This window comes from Acanthopagrus latus, chromosome 2, assembly GCF_904848185.1.
Source record: "Acanthopagrus latus isolate v.2019 chromosome 2, fAcaLat1.1, whole genome shotgun sequence".
NCBI classification, from domain to species: Eukaryota; Metazoa; Chordata; class Actinopteri; order Spariformes; family Sparidae; genus Acanthopagrus; species Acanthopagrus latus.
Window position 1 is genome coordinate 849,876 of NC_051040.1, and position 24,425 is coordinate 874,300.

A 24,425-nucleotide genomic window follows, 5' to 3' on the forward strand; every position below is an offset into this window, starting at 1 on the left:
TGTGCATGAATGAAAGATATGGTAACATTGTAGCCAAACTATTATCCATAACATAAATACATAGAAATTAAATAATGCAGTTATTTGAGATTTAAGTTAGAAAATAATTTAAGAAAGAAAATACTTTATAACAATTTCATATTGTTATTATCATGTATGATTTAAACTGAAAGCTACTTGTTGTTATTTTGTAGCTAAAGAATATATTAATGTTCTTTAATTTACTTCAAATGTGTCAAAAAATGTGATTAAGATAGTTTCATTTTTATTTTACTTTGAAAATCCCTGGCGGAAGTGCAGGGTAGTGTATTTGCCGCTAACGTCACTCGGGTGTGTTGTTATGCTGCTCCAGGTGAGCAGTGGCGGCCTCTGTCCTCCAGGTGTCGCTGGTATTCCTCCGATCGGCTCGGAGCGTCGCGTTGACCCGGACATGAACGTCCCGCCGGGGTCGGGCCGCCGGGGTCACCGGGCTCCACCATGGCGTGGAGGAGCTGCACCGTCCTGCTCCGACTGACCGGAGGAGATGTTTCCCGGAGCTCTGTGAGGGGAGGCAGGTCAGTCAGCACCGCCGGAGGGAGGCGGCGGGCTCCGGCTGACAGACGGACGGAGCTCCGCTGCTCGGAGTTAGCTCTGTTAGCTCTCAAGGACAGTTATTTATAACCGGGTGTTAGCCGGCTAACATTAGCCGGGTAGCTAACAGAGCTAATTTCTGTTGTTGTGTGTCTGACTGTTTAACTTGTTCCAGTTTGATTTTCCCTCATGATTAATGACTTTAGTGATCAGCTTTATTTTAACATTTTGTCATGTTTTATATTTTAACATGAAAAAATATTGATGTTCAGCTGAACTGTTTTCATTTGCAGCTCGTGTTTGTGATCAACAGCTAAAAACTACATTTGCTCGTTTCTGTTTCACGTATTTCAGATTTTTATGATGCTGAACACTTAGTTCATATAAAACCAGTTAATATTAATGTAAACCTTCAGTGCTGAGTTGCATCTGAATTGGAGCAACAAAAAAAAAGGTCATTTCTGTGAGCTAGTTCATCTTAGCATGTGCTAATGTATAATTATATGTTACAGTCATATGTATAATATATTTTTACAACTGGATTACATGTCTGTACTAAAATACATGTAAATCCATGAGGAACGTGTGTTTAAATAAGGTTTTTACACATTCAGCAGCATCAGTAATATTCTTGTGAGGAGAAACTGTGAGAGATGAATGCAGATTTTCACCATGTAGATATTTATAAACTAACTTCGTCTCATTGTCGATGCTGTTACAGATATAAGCACATATTAGTTAGTCTGTACTGTAGCAGAATTAACATATTATTCTTCTTATTCTTATTATTATTATGACTATTACCATGCAGATGTTAAATGCTTTTCAAAATGTCGATATTCACTTGGAAAAAAAAGGAGAAGACTTTGTGTCACATGTGCTCAGTCAAAGTGAATCATATCCTTCCTCTGGCTGAAATGAATCGTTCAGTCATTTTTCACCAGCTGAAGACGACAGGAAACAACATTTCTGTTATAAACCAGCAGCTGCTTCAGTCGCAGGATGTTGTTGAGCTTCTCTGTCTGTCCACCAGGTGGCCTCACAGCCTCCAGCAGAGATGCGGCTTCAGGAAAGCCGGCAGGAAGCCAGAGTCCAGGCGGGTGGAGGAGGAGCTGGGCCCCGCCCACTCACAGCCCTCTGAGGCCGCCGCCCCCCGACGGACCTCCGCCCCCCACTGGGAGCAGCAGGCTCCGCCCAGCTCCCCTCGCGCCTTCAGCCGCCTCCTCCGACCGCTCGTCTTCACCGTGGGGGTAGGTGACGTTTGAGATGATGTCATCAGTGATGTCACGGACAGGTGTTGACTCCATGTCAGTTTACAGGGTGCTCCTTCGGCTTGGCGGCCATCTGGCAGTATGAGAGGCTCAAGTCCAGAGTCCAGAGCTACTTCAACGAGATCCGAGCTGATTGGCTGGAGAAGCTGCGGCCTCAGAAACGAGGAGACTTCCGCAAAGAGGTGAGAGGGAGGAGTCACAGCTGTGACATCACACGAGGCCCAGGAGGCGTCACTAATGTTCTCTGATTAGAATGTTCAGATCCTCGTCTCAGCAGAACACACCTTCAGTCCGCACGCCTCCGTGTGTCAGGACATCCGGACTACTGTAACTTAGGAGTTCTGGTTCTGATGTGATGATTATCAGGATAATGACGTGTTTGGCCACGCCCCTTTCACGTGACCTTTATCCGGGAAGAAAATGAACACCATCAACATCTGGTCCGACAGTTTAGATCCGGTTCCACATCAGCCTGAGCTGTTTGTGTTCGTATGTTCTCTGTTGGATTATTGTTCTGATCGCGCTCACAGGCTGATCTCTGATTGGCTGTTGGTGTTTCAGATCAACCAATGGTGGCAGAGCTTGAGCGAGGGTCAGAGGACGGTCACAGGTGAGAGCACACATCATCAGACCTGCCGAGAAACACCGTCGAACACATTCAGTCACAACGCTTACATCAGAATGAAGGCTGAACTCTAAATGTCTCTACAACATCAACTCTGAAACATCTGCAGACAAACTTCTGTTTTTCTGTTTTTTTCCCAGGGATCATTGCTGCTAACGCTCTGGTGTTCCTCTGTTGGAGAGTCCCGTCTCTGCAGCGCTCCATGATCAGATACTTTGCAGCCGACCCGGCGTCCAGTGAGTCTGAGCCGAGCTAAACGTCTGTCTGTCGTCTGCTGGCGTCCAGGTGTAACGTCTGTCTGCTTCCTGTCGTCCTGCAGAGACGCTGTGCTCTCCCATGCTGCTCTCCACCTTCAGCCACTTCTCTTTCTTCCACATGGCGGCCAACATGTACGTCCTCTGGAGCTTCTCCACCAGCGCCGTCTCCATGCTGGGCAGAGAGCAGTTCCTGGCCGTCTACCTGTCTGCAGGTACACACCGGACCGTCCGCGGGCTGTGATTGGTCCTCTCAGTGGCTGATGTTTGTCTCTTGTGTTTGTTCAGGAGTCATTTCTACGTTCGTCAGTTACGTTTGTAAGACGGCCACAGGAAGGTTCGGTCCATCTCTGGGAGCCGTAAGTACCAGCGTCACTGTCTGTAACGGGAGTCTGAGCTCACAGATGAAGTGTTTCAGTGTTTTACAGTTTTGTTCCAGCTTCCTCTGAACGCTTTGTGTGTTTCAGTCCGGAGCCATCATGACCGTCCTGGCGACCGTCTGCACCAAAATGCCAGAAGCCAAACTGTCCATCATCTTCCTGCCCATGTTCACCTTCAGTGCTGCCAACGTGAGAAGTCTTCTGTTGTGTCATTATTACTGAGTCTGAATTAAAGTGGAGTAAAAACCTCCACCTGACAGATTCCTCATCAACCGCCTTTGTTCTCCCTGCAGGCTCTGAAGGGCATCATCGCCATGGATACGGCCGGTCTGGTGTTGGGATGGAAGTTTTTCGACCACGCTGCTCATTTAGGAGGAGCCTTGTTCGGAGTGTAAGTCACTGATTCGACCAATCACAGCAGCCGCTCAGACGGTTATTTTTGATTGACGCTGTGATGCTCGACAGGCTGAAGTTCCTCCGGCAGCCACAGGAGGCGCCACAGTCAGCCGGCATGAGCGCATCCTGCGGCTGTTCGCAGTGTTTCAGCTGAAGTTTAAATCTGTTTCTCTGGTTTCTTCTTCGAGGAGAGAGACGTGTTTCTGACATCATCTCCCATCATGCTCTCTGTTCCCCTCTCCTCCAGCTGGTACATCATGTTCGGTCACGAGCTGATCTGGAAGAACCGAGAACCTTTCGTCAAACTTTGGCACAAGCTGAGAACTCGAGGAGGCCCAGGAGGAGACGGAGGAGGTGCTGTGTAGCCGCCGGGGCTGATGGGAAATAAAAACCTGTAAAGATGTATAAATGTACAGACGGACGTTCGGCTTCACCAGGACAGGTGGGAGTCATGATGACATCACATGATGATGTCACACCTGGAGCAGAAGAATGAGTCATGTCCATATTTATAAAAATGATTATTGATTATTATTATTGATATGAATGATTCGCTGCAGAGACTAATTAACAAGCTTGATTCAGTTACCATGGCGACGGGGCAGAAACCAGGACTGACAGTCATTTTTAATGTTTGATTGTTTCTCTGTTAATTATTCAGCCAATCAAACGTCCAGACAGACAGCTGATGAACTGACCGCAGATCAGTGTTCTCGTCTCTGTTTATTTATGTTTGTTGATTTCTTTCAAATAAAACTGTAAAATGATGAACGCTGACTCGACACTTTGATTGTTTGAGCCTGGAACAGAACCAGAACCGATTCTGTCAGCAGCTTGTCGACTGTGACGGTAAACTCAACATCTGGTAACCACAGTAAATCTACGGGTCGACCCGCGAGGCGGTTTCAGGACCGGTCAGATTATTAGAACTTCAGGAGACTGAAAACAGATTTTTCAGCCCGATATTAATAAAACATCATCACAACTGAAGTTCAGAGTTCAGACTCTCTGCACTACGTTTCTCTCACCGCTGCAGCTTCTCTGCAGATGTGTGTGATGTCATTGTCTGTATAATGAGTGAGAAGCAGCTTCAGAACCGAATCAGCACATTTTACATTAGTTTGTTTGACCTGACAGAGAATCAGATCATCTGAAACCACCATGTGAACATGATGTTAACCCACTGATAATCAGACTACATCTGTTAACGAGTTCAGTCATGTGACCTGTGAGCTGCTTCTCATCTCATCTCAGTTTCTCTGACTCGATCAGGATATTGATCCGACGTCTCCTGCGATCTTTTCTCTCTTAATGACACATTTAAAGCAGCTCCTGGTGGTTGTATCTTGTCTTTGTTAATCATTTGACTCCAGATGTTCCACATTGATTACTTTGACATTACAGTTCTGTCAGATGATCATCAGAGATGTTCTGTCTGAAAAAGACGTGAAGGGACAAAAGCAACAATCAGAATGAAAGTTGTTTTAATAAAACAGAATAAAAGTAACAAGTTGTTCTTAATCTGCAGTTTGTCAAAGTGAAGATTTGATGAATTTAGGTCGACTTGTTGAAAACCAACCTGAGAACATGACGTCAGTTTGATTACAGAGAGGTTTAAAGTCCACAAACTGTCACAGAGACAAACACAGAGTGTGTGTGTGTGTGTGTGTGTGTGTGTGCACATACTAATATACAGAACGACAATATGACGAACATAACTGAATATATATAACTACACACACACACTGTCTGTATTACAGCTGCAAAACCATCAGAATATAGATTTTTGTATGAATTATTATTAATATATAATGATTATAATTATATTGATCAGTCATATTGATCCTTACAGGAACAAAGTCTACAATCACATCAAATCTTGATTTAAAGTTAAAGTGAGCAGCTGTCAGCAGATTCACAGTGAGCCTCTTTATTTATTTTATCCTCTCTCGTTATTGATCCGACGACCCGTCAGATTCACCGATCGACCCGATGTTGGGAACCAGAGGACTGAACCAGCTCACTGTGGTTTTACTGCTTTTACTGAAGTCTGAATATGTCTTCCTCCTCCGCCTCGAACCTGAACCTGAAACATTTTCCTCCAGCTTGATTCAGATGTTAGAGATGAGTGGAACAGCTGCTCACAACAAACAGAGCTGAGGTGAAACTCTGGGATTCTGGTGTGTCAACAGTTCTGTGTGTTCAGAGGCGAGTTCATCGACCCTGAAGAGCAGCAGAGCCCCGAGGATCAGATCAGGTCCACAGAGACTCCACACCACGAGACAAACCTGACAACCAGCCGCAGACGAGACGACAGCTGAGATTAAGACCAACTGCACTTCAGCCTCCAGATCAGCAGGAAGGTAAGAAGTGATTCATGTTCTCAGACCCATGTGGTCTCGTGTCGGGGGGTTCGGACCCATGTGGTCTCATGTCGGAGGGTTCGGACCCATGTGGTCTCATGTCGGGGGGTTTGGACCCATGTTGTCTCATGTCGGAGGGTTCAGACCCATGTGGTCTCATGTCGGAGGGTTCAGACCCATGTGGTCTCGTGTCGGAGGGTTCAGACCCATGTGGTCTCATGTCGGAGGGTTCAGACCCATGTGGTCTCATGTCGGAGGGTTCAGACCCATGTGGTCTCGTGTCGGAGGGTTCAGACCCATGTGGTCTCATGTCGGAGGGTTCAGACCCATGTGGTCTCATGTCGGAGGGTTCAGACCCATGTGGTCTCGTGTCGGAGGGTTCAGACCCATGTGGTCTCGTGTCGGAGGGTTCAGACTGGATCGTCTGTTCAGTCACCACATGAATCAGGTCTCAGTCTCAGGTTTCGTTTGTTCTTCATCTTCAACAGTCAAGTTTTCACTGAATAAGTTTCAGGTTTCAGATTTAAGAGTCTATTTGAGGCTGCAAACATGTGACTGAAACAGGAAGTTGTTTTATGTTGAAAGGATCCTCCAGCGATCCGTGTCAGTTCAGGAACAACCAAAGAACAGCAACACACCAGTCAGACCCAGATTATTAGAAGTCTTCATCAGACTGTGGAGGTTCCTCAGGGTTCTGTTCTTGGCCCTTTTCCCTTCTGGGGTTCTCAAGAAAGAGGCCCAAGACCAGAACCCTGAGGAACCTCGGCAGCAAAAAGCAACAACAGAACCCTGAGGAACCAGAACAGTAATAGCTGACACTGTCGCTGGTTGATCATCTTCATCTGCAAACACACAGAACATGTGGAGGTGTTGTTGACATCCAGCTGTGTTTTCAGGTGTTCCAGGTGCTCCAGGTGTTCCAGGTGCTCCAGGTGTTCCAGGTGCTCCAGGTGTTCCAGGTGCTCCAGGTGTGTGTGGGGACATTCAGCATCATGGTAGTGGGCCTGCAGGTTGTGGGTCTGGTTCTGGGCGTGGTGTCCTGGTGTCTGCAGTCCAGCAGTACCTCCTCTCAGGTGTGGAAGGTGAGGAGTCAGGTGGAGTCCATCTCCAGCAGTCAGTGGCAGTATGAAGGTCTGTGGATGAGCTGTGCTGCGACCTCGCTGGGATCCATTCAGTGCAGCAAGTTCAAGACGGTCCTGGGTCTGCCAGGTGAGGAACCACTGGGTCTTGCTCAGCGTTTACCTGCTGAGGTTCTGTAACCCGAGTCGTGCTCAGGATCACTGTGTTTTACATCCTGCTGCGTGTGATGTTCAGTCCACCTGCAGGTGTGCAGAGCTCTGATGATCCTGTCCCTGCTGGTCGGTCTGGCCTCCATCATCGTCTCTATTCTGGGACTGAGGTGCACCAAGATCGGCAGAACCTCAGAGTATACCAAAGACCAGATCGCCCTGGCCGGTGGGATTCTGTTCATCCTGTCCGGTATGAGCTGATCCGTCTACAGCAGGTTGTAGATGAACGACAGTTTGTTGATCAGAAGTCTTGTTTCCTCTTCAGGCCTCTTCACGCTGATCGCGGTCTCCTGGTACGCCGGCCGAGTCATCCAGGACTTTTACGACCCGCTTAACGGACAAGTCAGGTCAGCACACACTCCTCCACAGTGACGTGTGTGTGTGTGTGTGTGTGTGACCTGCTGCTAACAGTGTGTGTGTGTTGGTGCTGCAGGTTCGAGCTGGGTACTGGTCTGTATCTGGGCTGGGCCGCCTCGTGTCTGGCGGTCCTGGGAGGATCGATGCTCTGCTGCTCCTGCAGGAGGACTCCCCCCCCCCCTGCAGGGTAAGACCCGGCCTTCTCCTCTCTGGTGTCACGTGGACGATGACTTTCTGCTGTTTCACATCACAAACCTCGTGTTTCTCCTTCAGGCAGTTTTCATACAACTTCACCAAAACCAGTCGAGGTCCGCAGATCTACCGAGCCGCTCCGGCCTCCAACAGCAGCAGCTCCAAAGCTTACGTCTGATCACTTCCTGTCTGATGGAGGCGGTGGGCGGAGCCTGGCGACATCAGTCATTTTCATCACGCTGGATTATAAGACTTTTATTTTCTAAATGTAAAATTAAATGTAGTTTTTTTTATCTGAAGGAGTTTTATTTTGAAGGGCCCTCTTCTTTTGATCTCTGCCTAAATCTTTTGTATTACTGATGTAAAAGTTTAACAGATACAACAGTAAAATGATTCTGAGGTCCATGTTGTTGACACATGTTGTAAATAAATCATGACAGATCTCAGATCAGCTGCAGCTGCTCACACCAGCAGCACTCCTGTTGTTATATATATATTAAATATGTGGAGCTGTTGTCTGTTGACACTCGTCTCTTAACGGGACGAGCGCATTTTTTATCACATGATGTTAATTAAATTAAACAATTAACGTACATTTATTGATCTTCTGGCTTGAGGAACCAGAAACAAGCAGGAGCCGGAGGTCTTTAATGACAGAAATAATACAATTATGATGAAAATAGACGAATAAATAATTTCAGAATAATCAGTTCAGTGTAATAATGACGATATTAATAATAAAGTTATTGATATTACTGATTCACAGTATATTGATGTGATGATACTCTGAACACTGTGGTTCAGCTCTGTGTCACCAGAGGGCGACAGATCATCATCCAACTCGGTCTGTGACGGACTGATCCCAGATCAGAGGTGCAAGACAGAAACCCCGAGGGAGAGAAGTCAACTACGACTCCCAGGATGCATCTCACCAACGGTGATCCAATCACAGAGCTCCAGGTTCTGTCACTGAGGCTGCAGATGAGCAGCGTCCCACATGTACCGTAACCCAGTAACCATGGTAACAAGGAGCTTCTGTCAAGGTACGGAGGCTGCAGAGGGACAGAATCAAAGAACACAACATCAATTAATAAGACGTGTCAATAATAATAATAATAATAATAATAATAATAATAATAATAATAATAACAGTGATATCATTGGGGGTTGGGGAAGAAATAAATATGGGTTGTAAGTCAAAGATAAATGTGGAAATATTTATAAATAAAGTATAATAATACATAAACACTGAAATCAAAACATTTTAAACTGCAAATAACTGTAAAATAAACGAATGACTAAATACAAAAAGAATAAAAATCTTATGAATGCATTTTTTTTGCCAAAATAATTCAAAGAAACAGATAAATAATATAGATTAATCAATATTTCAAAATGTAGAAAAATATGGAGATAGATACATGTTGCAATAAATAAATAAAGAGGCCAATAATTTCATAATTTCATAACTAAATGGAATCAAACTATTAAAAACAAACTAATGTTGCTTCATTTACTGTTCAGTTGTATTTCTCCACATATGATTTTATTGATCATGTTCCTTCTGAGCAGATTATGTTTCTATCTGGCTTGAAACGTAACATGTGAAATACTAGTGATAAAAATACTTCAGTAAATGTGAAATGATTTATTTCCAGTGTGGCGTGTAGATGGAGACAGGAAGCGACTCTAACGACTGTATGGAGACTAAAACATCTGAGATATTAACGAGTCATGTATCGTTAACATGTTCCACGACAGGAAGCAGCTGCAGCGTTCGGTTGTTCAGACCCTGAACATCCATCAGCACCTTTTAATGGAGGGAAACTGAAGCAGGCGACGTCCAGAGAGACGTGAGAGAGAGAGGAGAGGAGGCTGCAAGAGCCGGTGAACAGGGGAACTAAAGCAGACTGAGTCTGTACGAGGTGAAGACGCAGCTGGAGGTAAAGGCTTCTACAGCTGTTAGTCATGGGCTGATGTACAGTTAAAGGAACAGTTCACCCAAACAGCCGTCAGATGAGTCCGTACAGCTCGCATCATATCCTGAGAGATGACAGCTGTTGTGTTGAGGGACTCAGTGGGTCATCTGTGTTCGGGTTCTGGTTAGAGTTCTGGTTAGAGTTCTGGTTAGGGTTCTGGGTTCTGGGTTCTGGGTTTCATCTGAGATGAAATTTGACAAAGTTTTGGTGCCAAAATTATTTCTCCAGAAAGTGTTTATGAGCATGTTTCAGGACATTTCGAGTTGACTGGGACATGTTTGTATTTGCACTTTTTCTGATCTTGGGGAAGAGTTGGGGTTCTGGTTCGGTTGGTCCGGAGCAGCAGGAGTGACTGAGCAGTGGTTCAGCAAAGACAGCAAACCACTAAACTCCACCAGGGGGCGCTGCTGCTGCAGTGACAGCAAAGGGACCATTCATTAAGACCAGGGTGTGGTGTGTGTGTGTGTGTGTGTGTGTGTGTGTGTGTGTGTGTGTGTGTGTGTGTGTGTGTGTGTGTGTGTGTGTGTGTGTGTGTGTGTGCTGGGGGTCGGCAGTGGGGGGAGGAAGAGGAAAAGATGACCATTTCCTGCTGCAGCTAGAAAATAAAACAAACAGGAAACAAGGAGCAGAACTCCCAGAGCTCAACCAGGAGCCGGAGTGAGACAGAACCAGCAGCAGGAGAACCAGGAGAGGAGACGGAGGAACAGTAGAACCCAACAGAACCCAGGAGAACATCTGACAGAGCAGAGGAGGACAGAACCTGCAGCAGATCTTCACATCAGGAGGAAGCAGGAGAACCGTCTGCAGGAACATCAGCCGCTCATTAGTGAACAGACAAACAGTAGAACCAGAACCAGGACCAGAACCAGGACCACAGCTCACTGTGGAGTACAACAATCTGCAACACACACACACACACACACACACTGTGGCAGAGATGTCACAATCCTGAGGAGACGGTGGATGATCACCTTCATTCTACACAGACAGAAGAAACAGGTAAGAGCTGCTTATTTAACCTGTGTGTGTGTGTGTGTGTGTGTGTGTGTGTGTGTGTGTGTGTGTGTGTGTGTGTGAGAGAGAGAGAGAGAGAGAGAGAGAGAGAGAGTTCAGGGAGCAGAACTTCTGTCAACAGCTGATCGTGGCTCCACGCTCAGTCTTCAGATGTGATCATGTACATATTAAAGTATATTTAGAAGTATATTGGCACCAGGACGTGTGGTTCTGAGGTTCTGAGGTTCTGAGGTTCTGAGGTTCTGAGGTTCTGAAGTTCTGAGGTTCTGAGGTTCTGAAGTTCTGAGGTTCTGAGGTTCTGAAGTTCTGAGGTTCTGAAGTTCTGGACTTGGCATTTTCTCGTTGATTCATTCATCTTCTTCACAGCTTCATGTTGTTTTCCGTCTGGACGTTGTTCTGCTGATGAGATGAACTGTGACATCATCACAGTGTGACATCATCACAGTGTGACATCATCACTGTGTGTCTCTGAGAACGATGATGCGTCTGCAGCGTTCAGAGGCGGAACAGGAAGTGTTCTGTGGAGAGATGGAGGGACACTGTGTTGATCTTTGTCCACATGTCTGTTGGATCAGTCACAGCCGGTCCAGCGCCGAGGTTCTGTCCTCCACACTGGACCTCTGACAGTGAAAAAGAAGTGTGTGTGTGTGTGTGTGTGTGTGTGTGTGTGTGTGTGTGTGTCAGTCCAAACCTTCATTTTCTGTTGAGTTGCTGTGAGGTGAGGAGCCCCAGTGCATGCTGGGAGGAAGTCATTATGATGTAAGTCACAGAGCTCACTTCCTGTTCCAGGACGACAGCGTCCAGTGTGTTTACTATGTTTCTTTACATCCAGGAAGTGATGCGCCGTCCGTCCGTCTGTCTGCTGTCAGGCTGCAGCTACAGACCGACAGAGAGTCCAAACACTCACAGGTCCACCAACAGCCGGCGCCACGCTGATGGACCTCAGAACACGTGTGTCACAGAGCGGTCCGACTGTAACCTTCTCTGAACAGTTACTTTTTAATGGCAGTAATCTCGTAACATAACGAGGTACTTTTTAAAAGTGCCGTCTCCAACACTGACCAGCTGACCGGACACCAGCAACACGTCAGTGATTATTTACTGAACTTATTGATCGACTTTCAAGTTATTTCAACATTTAAATCGAATGATCAGACTGAAGATCATCTTTCTTACATTAAACAAATATTACCACACATAAACAAACATACCTTTTACTTTTTCAGTTTTTGTTGTTGTCTTATTAAATCAGTAACGATCGTCAGCAGGTCTGCGTGAGGTTTGTCCACATGGAGTTGCCGTAGCTGGCTGTCCAAGATGGTGGACGTAGCCATGCACATGACTGTGACAGCAGGAAGTGAGCGCGGGGCCGAACGCCACCTGTTGAACCTGCAGACACGACGGAGGGCGAAAACACTACAACAGTCATTGTGAAAGAATCAAAGAAGGAAAGTGAAAGTGATTCAGTCAGCTCTTCTTTTCATTTATCAAGAAATATAAAAGAAATCAACACAAACTGGACCCGTGAGCGGCGCCGACACACTGTGAAGACCTGAGTAATCAGAGTGAATGTGTCCCGTCAGCAGAGTTTAAAATGAGAGTTACGATGTTTGTTTCGTTTCTGACCTGAGAGCAGCTGAACATGAAACCAGCGACAGAATAACTCCAACACTTCTCGTTTTGTGACCCGCTGACCCGACGAGTCAGCACAACTTTCTCTGAACACGAGTCAACGACCGAGAGTGGAATCTGAAAATGTTACGTTCATGTTATGAATCAGTTCTCTGAGAGATTCAAAGCGTCATTAAAGGTTAATATGAAGTTATTATTTAGTCGTTGGTACAGAAACGTTCAGGAGCAGACGTTTGTGTTCGTGTTCACGTCTCTTTATTTCATCACATTCAAATAGAAAACAGTGAGAAACCAGGAGGTGACGTGACAGAAACACACTGCCCAGCTTCCTCAGATCAATCAGATCAATCCGATCCATCAGATCAATCAGATCCATCAGATCCATCAGATCAATCAGATCCATCAGATCCATCCACCGATCACACGTTTGATCAGACGTTTCATCTGATGTTTGACCGTCACCACTGAGCGACTGATCATCAGCATCACAGGCTGCTCGTGTTCAGGAAACATTAACTTCTATAACCTCTGGAACAAACCTGCTCACCTGACCTGGTCTCTGGTCTCTCTGGTCTCTGGTCTCTCTGGTCTCTGGTCTCTCTGGTCTCTCTGGTCTCTGGTCTCTGGTCTCTGGTCTCTCTGGTCTCTGGTCTCTGGTCTCTGGTCTCTCTGGTCTCTCTGGTCTCTGGTCTCTCTGGTCTCTCTGGTCTCTCTGGTCTCTGGTCTCTGGTCTCTCTGGTCTCTGGTCTCTGGTCTCTGGTCTCTCTGGTCTCTCTGGTCTCTGGTCTCTCTGGTCTCTGGTCTCTCTGGTCTCTGGTCTCTGGTCTCTGGTCTCTCTGGTCTCTGGTCTCTCTGGTCTCTGGTCTCTGGTCTCTCTGGTCTCTCTGGTCTCTGGTCTCTCTGGTCTCTGGTCTCTGGTCTCTGGTCTCTCTGGTCTCTCAGGTCTCTGGTCTCTCAGGTCTCTGGTCTCTCTGGTCTCTGGTCTCTGGTCTCTGGTCTCTCTGGTCTCTGGTCTCTCAGGTCTCTGGTCTCTGGTCTCTCTGGTCTCTCTGGTCTCTGGTCTCTCTGGTCTCTCTGGTCTCTGGTCTCTGGTCTCTGGTCTCTCTGGTCTCTCTGGTCTCTGGTCTCTCTGGTCTCTCTGGTCTCTGGTCTCTGGTCTCTGGTCTCTCTGGTCTCTCTGGTCTCTGGTCTCTCTGGTCTCTGGTCTCTGGTCTCTGGTCTCTCTGGTCTCTGGTCTCTCTGGTCTCTGGTCTCTGGTCTCTCTGGTCTCTCTGGTCTCTGGTCTCTCTGGTCTCTGGTCTCTGGTCTCTGGTCTCTGGTCTCTCTGGTCTCTCAGGTCTCTGGTCTCTCAGGTCTCTGGTCTCTCTGGTCTCTGGTCTCTCAGGTCTCTGGTCTCTCTGGTCTCTGGTCTCTGGTCTCTGGTCTCTCTGGTCTCTGGTCTCTGGTCTCTCTGGTCTCTGGTCTCTCAGGTCTCTGGTCTCTGGTCTCTCTGGTCTCTCTGGTCTCTGGTCTCTCTGGTCTCTCTGGTCTCTGGTCTCTCTGGTCTCTGGTCTCTCTGGTCTCTGGTCTCTCAGGTCTCTGGTCTCTCTGGTCTCTGGTCTCTGGTCTCTCTGGTCTCTCTGGTCTCTGGTCTCTCTGGTCTCTCTGGTCTCTGGTCTCTCTGGTCTCTGGTCTCTCTGGTCTCTCTGGTCTCTGGTCTCTCTGGTCTCTGGTCTCTCTGGTCTCTGGTCTCTCTGGTCTCTGGTCTCTGGTCTCTGGTCTCTCTGGTCTCTCTGGTCTCTGGTCTCTCTGGTCTCTGGTCTCTCAGGTCTCTGGTCTCTCTGGTCTCTGGTCTCTGGTCTCTCTGGTCTCTCTGGTCTCTGGTCTCTCTGGTCTCTCTGGTCTCTGGTCTCTCTGGTCTCTCTGGTCTCTGGTCTCTCTGGTCTCTGGTCTCTCTGGTCTCTGGTCTCTGGTCTCTGGTCTCTGGTCTCTCTGGTCTCTGGTCTCTCTGGTCTCTGGTCTCTGGTCTCTGGTCTCTCTGGTCTCTGGTCTCTGGTCTCTCTGGTCTCTGGTCTCTCTGGTCTCTGGTCTCTGGTCTCTGGTCTCTGGTCTCTGGTCTCTCTGGTCTCTGGTCTCTGGTCTCTCTGGTCTCTGGTCTCTCTGGTCTCTGGTCTCTGGTCTCTGGTCTCTGGTCTCTCTGGTCTCTCTGGTCTCTGGTCTCTCTGGTCTCTCTGGTCTCTGGTCTCTCTGGTCTCTGGTCTCTCTGGTCTCTGGTCTCTGGTCTCTCTGGTCTCTGGTCTCTCTGGTCTCTGGTCTCTGGTCTCTGGTCTCTCTGGTCTCTGGTCTCTGGTCTCTCTGGTCTCTGGTCTCTCTGGTCTCTGGTCTCTGGTCTCTGGTCTCTGGTCTCTGGTCTCTCTGGTCTCTGGTCTCTGGTCTCTCTGGTCTCTGGTCTCTCTGGTCTCTGGTCTCTCTGGTCTCTGGTCTCTGGTCTCTGGTCTCTGGTCTCTCTGGTCTCTGGTCTCTCTGGTCTCTGGTCTCTGGTCTCTGGTCTCTGGTCTCTGGTCTCTGGTCTCTGGTCTCTCTGGTCTCTGGTCTCTGGTCTCTGGTCTCTGGTCTCTCTGGTCTCTGGTCTCTGGTCTCTCAGGTCGCTGCCTGACAGGAAGTGTAACTATAAATCACAATAAGCTGCTTTTAATTAATATTTTTAATTTGTTGACCTTCATCAGGCTGAAACTGAAGACCAACAACATGTTTCATAACTTCTGTTTGTGATTCTCCATCAGCACAGAGGAGGCTGTGTGTGTGTGTGTGTGTGTGTGTGTGTGTGTGTGTGTGTGTGTGTGTGTGTGTGTGTGTGTGTGTGTGTGTGTGACCTGTGTTGAAAGCAGTCAAAATAGTTAATGAGTGTTGTGTCAGCTCTTTTGTGAGGTGTGTGTTTACTAGCTGACTGACCGATGACTCCCGGCCACAGGAATGTAGGCACACACACACACACACACACACACACACACACACACACACACACACACATTATAATAATGTCCTTGTTGAGTGAAAGGTGATCTGAGACAGATTTTTTTTTTTTTTTTTTTTGAAAGAAAAAGAAATAGGAAGTAGTTTGATATCTTGAAACACAGAGTGAGACTGAGAGTCGGACCAGGACCAGGACCAGGAGGGACCAGGAGGGACCAGAAGAGAACCTCTTTGTTCTGTTGTAATAGGATGAGGAGGAGAACTGGAACGTTCTCATGTGACAGCAGGCTGTTCGAGCTGCTGCTGAAACACAGATGTGGTTGAATCGATCCCAGAATGGATCTAATGTTGTTCTGTTGATACATTTGTTCTGATCCGACTAGATATCATTTACACCCTTTTTAAAGCTTCACTGCAGCCGCTAAGCTAAAAGTGTTAGCGGCACTTTGAGGGTTAAATGACGTCTGCTCACATCAGTGTGTGATCCCGGGCCACATGTGCAGAACCTGCCTGAGAAGCATCATGTTTTAAGTTCTCTTCAGTACCACAGTGATCCGGTGACAGTTATCTGAACATCCACAGGTTCACTGCGAACAGGAAGTTTTTTAGTTGTTTTGCTGTGAGGCTCCAGAAATGTTTTGTGAGGTTTGAAACTGAATTTTTGATATTTCTTTTTTGATGAACTGTTCCTTTAAGTTTTAGAGCAGCAGAAACACCTGAAGTCGTTTCAACTCACCTGGTTGTAAATGTAGCACACTGAAGTTGTTATTTCATATCAACAGTGTGTTCAGCTAAACTATCTGTGCTCTCCTTTAACAGTTAACGGCAAAAGAAAAGCTTGTGTCCAATAAAAGTTGAAAAAATGATACAATTCTAAAAAGGAAGGAGGGAAGATGGATGATGTTTTAGTTCCTTTATCAGTAAAGTTTCATTTTCAACAACTTGTGAAAATACAAAACAAGGACAAAGTTGCAGCTGAGCTCACACTTAAAAAAAAATCACTTGTTGCGACACATTTCCGACCGCTCCTGAACGCATCACAGAGTGCATTTATTCCCCCACTGCAGTTTGCCTGAAGGCTGATAGACAGAGCCAGAGAGGCGAACAGTCAGAACCGTGCAGGCGGACAGTTGGACCGTGCAGGCGGACAGTTGGACCCGGCAGGCGGACAGTTGGACCCGGCAGGCGGACAGTTGGACTCTCGGGTCTCCGCTGGTCAGTGAAGCAGCCGCTCGGAGCTCCGCGTCTCTCGGTGAACAGCTCTCCGTGTGTCCGCCGCTTGTGGCGCCTCAGTCGGCTTCTGATGACAGTTTGATCCGCTGATCCGCCACCATGAGTCCCAGCTGTGAGTACTGATGATGATGATGATGATGATGATGATGATGATGATGATGATGATGAAGGAGACTGCTGACTGAGACTTGTGATTATCGGGGATTATTGAGTAGATTGGAGCTGTAGGTTGAAGAGTTTGAGACTGGACTCTGTGTTCTGGTCGGGTTACAGGTGAGAGGTGAACAGTGTTAATCTGGATTATTCTCATCTGACAGTTTATTAACGAAGCTGAAGCTCAAAGAGACAAAATGTCTGAAGCCCCTCAGCAAACACAGCAAAGTCACATGGAGGTGAAACTTTGAGGCAGTTTCTGCATGAAAACTTGATCAACTTTAAACTTGATATGTTTCTGCTCACTGGTCCAGCGAGTTCTGATCATGTGGAGGTTCAGTTCTGTGGTGAGTGAGACGTGTGACCTGCAGGTCTGAAGGTCACAGGTCCACCAGTCTGTAAAGTTCAGGCAGTCAGAGTTGAGCGTCTGGCTGTGAGTCGACTCTCTCAGTCTGGTTTTAAGGTTTTCATGACTCTGCACTTTGTCTCTGAGGACGACACGGTGCGTTTGAGGCAGCAGGAAATGTCACCGATTAACTGAGTGTGTTGTCTCAGAAAGAGCAGGGAGAGTTTGTCAGGCTTCAGGAGGAGACTCAGAACCAAGAGACCCAAGAGACTCAGAACCAAGAGACCCAAGAGACTCAGAACCAAGAGACCCAAGAGACTCAGAACCTAGAGACCCAAGAGACTCAGAACCAAGAGTCAGAACACAGCAGAGCAGCGAGCCGACGTCTGTCCTCCCTCTGACTGAGTGTGGCGCTGATGTAACCAGACTTCGTCTCTGGGACACTTTTAGCCTCTTTCAGCTGCTGGTTTTGGTTCAGTCTCTAAGTCAGTTTATATAATCGGACCGGCTCCGGTCCTGTTGTGGTTCTGCTACATCATCACAGTCACACAACCTCTGTCCACACAGTCTGATGTCCTGCGCTGCGTTCACTGACACATTCTCTACATCGTTAATAAATGAGCTGAGTCAGCGAGTCCAGAGTCTCTTCATCCGTCCATCACTCCTCCTCCTCCTCCTCCTCCTCCTCCTCCTCCTACTCTTCTTCTTCTTCTTCTTCTTCTTCTTCTTCTTCTTCTTCTTCTTCTTCGTCTTCTTCTCTTCCCTCCTCCCAGTTTCTTGTCTTTGACCTTTGACCTCTTTATTGACTGACACACACACACACACACAGACGCTGGTCAGTTAAAGTGTTTCGGATCATCTCAGGTAATAAAGGACAGTAAACACACCCTGATCTCCTTTATGACCTCGGCAGCCTTCAGACACACCCGGACCTGCACTGCAGTAAAAGTACTCACACTCACTCTGAAGTTCCTCAAGTTCTGACCTGAACCGTTACCAAAGTAAAAGTATGTGGGCTGTTCAACAGGAAGTAGTTTTACATGTTCCTGTTAAATCTTGCAGATGTTTGAACATTTGATCCGTCTGTGAACACATGAAACATAAAACTGGTCCAGTGACTCTGCAGCTTCACCTGCACACACTCACACACCTCCACACAGTGTCCTGCTGCACTGAACACCAGCTGACAGAACCCGGCTGACAGAACCCATCTGATCGGACATGTGCAGAGGTGGAGCTGAAGCTAACACACTGTCAGTGTTCACACACACAAAGGAAGTGAAGAGTTGAACACTTTACTGACAGCGAGCAACAGCCAGCTGCTCTTGAGTCCATTTTCAGCTCCGGTTCTGGTCCAGGTTTGTTCCTCAGTGTTCTGTTCTGATCAGTTCTGGGCTCTTTTGGGGATCGACTCCCTGGTGGAGCCTCTGGTGGCCGTCAGAAGAACTGCAGGTTCTGATTCTCACACCCGGGCCAAGAAGCATCAGTTTTAATATGAGATACAGAGAACAGGACGTCTGTTTGAGGTTATTGATTATCAGCTCTGGCTGTTATGTTGGATTATCGATAAACAGATGAAAGTATTGATTCATCGGATCTTTTTCTTTGTCTCACATCAAAATAAACTGAAAATACTTCAGACTGTCTGTTGATGTTTAACAGAGATGTTTCATCATTTTCTGACAAAACTTTGATAAATTGAAACTGAATGTTTCCAACATGTTAACAGAACTGAACAGAACTGAGCAGAACCGAACAGAACCGAACCGAACAGAACTGAACAGAACTGAACAGAACAGAACAGAACATTACTGTGCAGCTTCATTAATCGGCTCTGAGTGCGTCCACACGTTGACCTCCTGCTCCTCCTTCTTCTTCTTCTCTGGTGAGCTCAGCGGTTCTGCAGAACTTCTCCTCTGTGACTGGATTCCTGCTCGCTGTGTCTCGGTCTCGTGACCTCTCTGCTGTCCCAGCTGCACCGAAGCGTCCACTCCACATTCCTCTGAGTGGGGAAAAGATAATATTACATTTTTCTCTAACAGCTGTTTTCTCTCACCAGGATGCTGAGTCGACAGTTTTTGCTAAATGAAAGACAGATGCATCGTGGGTAACTGTGACCTCACTCGCTGTTATCTGAGAGTTTGATTAGTTTGTGTGGTTCGTCGCTCCTCTCTCTCTCCATCTGTGTCGTCCTGCAGACACACTCATCGTTATCAGAATCAGAATCAGAACATTTATTAATCCCGGGGGAGAAATTGTTTAAATTGTTTATCATGATCATTATCGTTACGATACGTTTGTCTGTGTGTGTGACTCTGTCGCGGCTGAAAAGACGAAGCTAACGTAACTTCATCATAATTCACTTTTCACAGTTAGCTTTGGAAATCTTTAATATGGTTTACAGATTTTAGTTTTCTGTTTCTGATCATTTGATAATCAGTGTTTTAGCTAACTGTTAGCGACATTAGCTCATCAGTCAGCTGAGCTAACCTGTCATCCATCATCAGCATGACGCCACTTCTCTTCTTCTCTTCATTCCTCTGTTTGTTACATGAGACCTGCAGTTTACTGACAGTATTTGATTGATTAGTAGTGAGATTAGTTACTTTCAGCGTCGAAGTCAACTTTATTGTTCCCTCGGACTCACACTCATTAGTGTGTCTGTGGATCAACTAATGAATAATAATAATAATAATAATAATAAATATACGTTGTGGTGGGTTCACGGTGGGGTGACAACAGATGTGTTGATCAGCAGCAGCGTGGTCGTCTGTCCCTAATCAATAATCAGTGATGGGCTCCACTGAGTGATGACATCACAGAGAAGTGGCTGATGGGACTTTGGAGCCACTAAAGTTCTTTTTATCAGAGCGGCTCGACTCTCATCAATCATCTACTCTGATTGGTGTTCAGAGGAAACGTCGCTGTTTCAGAACTGTTGATATGACTTTGAGTTAAAAACCTCAAAATCTGCTGCAGAAATAAGTTTCATCCAACCAGACACGTACAGATTATACTTTATTTAACCTGTGTTTACAGGTGGCGGACCCTGCCACCTCTCTAGCCTCAGACAGTGTTCTTTGTTTTTATAGAAGTTCAGTGTGACGAGGTCGTCCGGTTCTGTTCTGATCCGGTTGATGTAGCAGCTGAGTTTAGCCTCCAGGCTTTAATCTTTCACATCTGCTTTTATTTTGGTAAGCTGAGGGATCTTCCTGCTTCCTGCTTCTTGCCTCACAAGATTAAGACTGAGTTGAACATTTGGTTCAGGACGCTGCCTCCGAGGATTGTGGGTCTGAATCTACAGACGAACACGTTGGGTGGATGGATACACTGTCATCGGTCGAGAAGTAGTTCCAGCTGTGGCAGGACGATACAGATGCATCATGGGAAACCTGTTTTAGATTAAAACTGTTTTTAATCTATGTTGTTATGTAAACTGTCACGTCCACAAACCCGTCAGAGTGTAACGGATGACTGAGGCTGATGATGTCACCTGAGTCACCTGGTTGGTTGTGTTGTTGGTGTGTTGTTGGTGTGTTGGTTGTGTTGTTGGTGTGTTTTGTTGGTGTGTTTTGTTGGTTGGGTTGTTGGTGTGTTGGTTGTGTTGTTGGTGTGTTGTTGGTGTGTTGGTTGTGTTGTTGGTGTGTTGTTGGTGTGTTGGTTGTGTTGTTGGTTGTTTTGTTGGTTTGTTGGTTGTGTTGTTGGTGTGTTGGTTGTGTTGTTGGTGTGTTGGTTGTGTTGTTGGTTGTTTTGTTGGTTTGTTGGTTGTGTTGTTGGTGTGTTGGTTGTGTTGTTGGTGTGTTGGTTGTGTTGTTGGTGTGTTGGTTGTGTTGTTGGTGTGTTGGTTGTGTTGTTGGTGTGTTGGTTGTGTTGTTGGTGTGTTGTTGGTGTGTTGGTTGTGTTGTTGGTTGTTTTGTTGGTTTGTTGGTTGTGTTGTTGGTGTGTTGGTTGTGTTGTTGGTGTGTTGGTTGTGTTGTTGGTGTGTTGGTTGTGTTGTTGTGTTGTTGGTGTGTTGGTTGTGTTGTTGGTGTGTTGGTTGTGTTGTTGGTGTGTTTTGTTGGTTGTGTTGTTGGTTGTGTTGTTGGTTTGTTGGTTGTGTTGTTGGTTGTGATACAGATTTGATACAGATCCAAAGAAGAATCTGGATCTACAGTTTAATATGTCTGATTCTGGATCAGTTCTACTGGGTCCGACAGTGACGTCCTGCGATCCATGTGAGCTGTGGCAGCAGAAGGTCTGAGTCAGCTGATCTGGGAGCAGACGACCTCTGTTAGTCTGAAACACAGCAGACGTGTTTCTACATCAAACTGTCACTTATCATTCCAACCATTCAGCAGCACGCTGTGTACACACAACACTGTGTGTGTGTGTGTGTGTGTGTGTGTGTGTGTGTGTGTGTGTGTGTGTGTGTGTGTGTGTGTGAGCATCAGTACTGTAATTGATTACATTTACTGCAGTACTTCAGTTAAGTACAGTTTTGGGGTACGTGGAGGTAAATATTGTACTTTGATTTCAGAGGGCTCGGGAGCTTAAAGAGGTTCCCAAATAAACAAAGTGTTCTCATAAAGCTTTGGGCAGCTGGGAAAACTAAACGGGGCCTAAATAGAACAGAACAGATTCTGGCTGCCAGTCTAAGATGGAATGAGGTTCTGAATGAGGTTCTGAATGGACCGGGGCAGGTTCAGTATGAGGGTGCGAGCCGCCGTGTGTCGCCTCTCTTCAGCCTGTCAGACGGCGTCGTCACGCCTCCAGCTGCTTCCACTCCTCCATCAGGAGTCAGACTCAGGCCCACCTGTGCAGGTGATCTGATCCCTGCAACAACTTTAGTTACTAGTTACTGTACAGATTTCATGCATCAGAGCCGAAGCAGAGCAGTTTTACACACATGCAGATACATAATTAACTTCAGTTGGACATTTAATACTAACGAGTCAGAGTGAAAATGTGATGCTGAAATACGACTTTGGTGAAAGTCACACATATAAAAAGTACTTGAGTTAAAGTATTTAAGTGTGTTTTAATATCTGATGACAAAATAAAATAACTTAAAATTGTCCAGCTTTGGCTGAGATGCAGCATGTAATCTGTAAAGTAACTAGTTACTTAAGTTACCAGATAAGTATGAACTGAACTTGAGTAAATGTACTCAGATGCATTAAAGGCGTCCTGCGTGAACTCTGCAGTTATATTACGTGTGGAATCATGTCGGTCGTCACAGCTGCAGGAAACAAAGATGAAGTCGAACAGGAAGTCGGCGTTTCATTAAAAATGATTCCTGTTTTTATTTTGAGCAGATAATCAGCTGATGGATGAGCTGAAGGAAACAGAGAGAACAGTCATCAGTCATGAAACGCTCGGAGGAGGTCGAGGCCGAGCCGTCCGATTGGATATCAGCTTCCCTTCCTGGCTTCCTGTTTGTGTCTTGTGACGTTTAGAAGTCGCAACATTTTCACCTTCATGACGGATAAATGTCATGTTGAACGTGTCCACATGAGACCAGACACACACACACACACACTCTGGTGTGTGTGTGTGTGTGTGTGTGTGTGTGTGTGTGTGTGTGTGTGTGTGTGTGTGTGTGTGTGTGTGTGTGTGTGTGTGTGTGTGTGTGTGCAGGGAGGAACTAATCTGTGTTTTTAAAGGAGCAGTTACATTTTTTGCTCTGTAAATGTTTCATGGACTCCTCAGTCGACTCGCCTGAATCAAATGGAACAGAGAGCAGCTCACATTTCCTCTCTTGTCGTATCTGAATTGAACTTCTAACATTAATGATTAAAAAGACAAAGGAGAGACTTTTCTGTCTCTCTGTTCACTTGTTACAGGCGACAAACAGGAAAATTCATATTAATGAATTTAGTTCTCATGATGCTTTTTGGGATGTAAACAGGAAGAATAATGTAGCAGCAAATTCAGTCAGTTAGCTGAAGGCGACAACTTTAGAGTCTGTTTTCATAGAACAGAAGTATGTTTGTACTTGTCTCCATGTAAAGTGAGCTGAACGAGCTGTTAGCAGCTGCTGACTGTAGTGAACTCAGACAACCGTCAGTGGATCGCTTCAACACTGAAGAAGACTCCCATGATGCTTTTGGGGATGCAAACAGTATGGAAAGTATAATGTTGCTATGGATACAGTTTGTTAGCTGAAAGGCGACAGACTTCCTGTCCACGTAGATTTGAAGTGGCTAGCTGCTAGCTGGCTGGAAATAATCAGCCTTACATTGTGCTGAATTAGCTGTTAGCAGGTCATGTTAGCAGTAAACTCATAGATGTACTGATAACTGTACTGGTTTATGTTCATATGGTAGAAAATGTAAAAACATGAAGATTCTAAGGGGAGTTCTGAATGGTCTCTCGTGTTGGAATCTGTTTGCAGGGATCATGGTGTGTCGGGGAGTCTAAGTCAGCATGAATCTAAAAATGTGCTGCCTGACTGAGTGATGACTTCAAGACAGATTCAGATTTTTTACGCAGTTGTGAGGATCAGGTGCTGAATGTTTCCTTGATGTGAGTTGTGAGTTTGTCACAGTCTGACTGCCTCTGGTTCAGACTTTGTAGTTTTCAGCTGCTTCTGGTGTTCTGAGGTTCTGATGTCGTGGTTCTGGTGTTCTGCTGGTTGTGAAGTGGACCACACCCGGCCCTGACCAGCAGGGACCCAGGAGTCCCGTCCTCCGTCCGTCACATATCGCTGTCCTTTCCGCTCCCATTGTTTGTTCCAGCAGCTTCCGCGATGCCCTGCGACCCTCTTGAAGAAAACAGGTTGTGTGTGAGCGCCGCCGGGGCTGCTGGGTATTTCTGGAAGCAACACCACTGAATCACTTCCCACTGCCACGCCACGCTGTGCCCCAGTGTGTGTGTGTGTGTGTGTGTGTGTGTGTGTGTGGCTTCCTCATCAGTCGTGTGTGTGTGTGTGTGTGTGTGCCTATATCTGGCAGCAGCAGTGTGTCCTGAGATGGTGAGACTGCAAAACCATGAACAACATCCACTAACACACACACAAACACACACACACACTGTCACAGTCTGGATTCTGTCCACTGGGGGGCAGCACTTTGTGACAGTCGCTGCGTTTTTGAAGCGTCACAGTGGAAAAGTTTGATGGAAACATTCAGATTCCGTAGCGTCAGTTTGTGTCTCGTCTCAAACATCAGAACTTCCTCACATTCATACGTGAGGCCAACATAAAATGCCGTACGACACGTTGACATCCTGAGATTCAGCAATGTCCAGAAATATTGATAACGCAGAATGAGAAATGTTCATATAACTGGATTTAGCTCCCATGATGCTTTTGGGGATGCAAACACTATGGAAAGTATAATGTTGCTATGGATACAGTTTGTTAGCTGAAAGGCGACAGACTTCCTGTCCACATAGATTTGAAGTGGCTAGCTGCTAGCTGGCTGGAAATAATCAGCCTTA

At 46.4% G+C, this 24,425-nt stretch overlaps 3 protein-coding genes across 4 annotated transcripts in view; all 3 read left to right on the forward strand.

The window, feature by feature from the left end:
* Positions 1-338: 338 nt before the first annotated feature.
* LOC119013528 (presenilins-associated rhomboid-like protein, mitochondrial) lies at positions 339-4,267 on the forward strand. The gene is made up of 10 exons (XM_037088153.1): positions 339-554; positions 1,604-1,820; positions 1,883-2,023; positions 2,403-2,451; positions 2,607-2,702; positions 2,786-2,935; positions 3,009-3,079; positions 3,188-3,289; positions 3,394-3,491; positions 3,744-4,267. Exons 1-10 carry the CDS (start codon positions 478-480, stop codon positions 3,859-3,861), a joined length of 1,119 nt encoding a protein of 372 aa, XP_036944048.1. The 5' UTR covers positions 339-477; the 3' UTR covers positions 3,862-4,267.
* A 1,290-nt stretch (positions 4,268-5,557) lies between these two features.
* Positions 5,558-8,322, forward strand: LOC119034166 (claudin-1-like). The gene is made up of 6 exons (XM_037124957.1): positions 5,558-5,859; positions 6,756-7,068; positions 7,174-7,338; positions 7,414-7,495; positions 7,582-7,692; positions 7,779-8,322. Exons 2-6 carry the CDS (start codon positions 6,852-6,854, stop codon positions 7,873-7,875), a joined length of 672 nt encoding a protein of 223 aa, XP_036980852.1. The 5' UTR covers positions 5,558-5,859; positions 6,756-6,851; the 3' UTR covers positions 7,876-8,322.
* A 2,212-nt stretch (positions 8,323-10,534) lies between these two features.
* Positions 10,535-24,425, forward strand: part of exoc3l2b (exocyst complex component 3-like 2b) — a 36,438-nt gene continuing 22,547 nt past the window's right edge. Inside the window, exon 1 of one of the 2 annotated variants that reach the window (XM_037124945.1) lies at positions 10,535-10,675. The gene's annotated coding sequence lies outside the window, so the exon portion shown is untranslated. Of the gene's footprint in view, positions 10,676-16,197; positions 16,620-24,425 lie in introns of those variants that run through there. The other variant, XM_037124937.1, reaches the window with a different exon arrangement.

Bases quoted from the DNA above. Each gene is read 5' to 3' on its own strand.
- LOC119013528 (XM_037088153.1), top strand. From the start codon at position 478: ATGGCGTGGAGGAGCTGCACCGTCCTGCTCCGACTGACCGGAGGAGAT. The intron at 2,024-2,402 runs GTGAGAGGGAGG...TTGGTGTTTCAG, and splicing joins GAGGAGACTTCCGCAAAGAG to ATCAACCAATGGTGGCAGAG. The intron at 3,492-3,743 runs GTAAGTCACTGA...CCTCTCCTCCAG, and splicing joins GGAGGAGCCTTGTTCGGAGT to CTGGTACATCATGTTCGGTC.
- LOC119034166 (XM_037124957.1), top strand. From the start codon at position 6,852: ATGGTAGTGGGCCTGCAGGTTGTGGGTCTGGTTCTGGGCGTGGTGTCC. The intron at 7,339-7,413 runs GTATGAGCTGAT...TTTCCTCTTCAG, and splicing joins GATTCTGTTCATCCTGTCCG to GCCTCTTCACGCTGATCGCG. The intron at 7,693-7,778 runs GTAAGACCCGGC...TTTCTCCTTCAG, and splicing joins ACTCCCCCCCCCCCTGCAGG to GCAGTTTTCATACAACTTCA.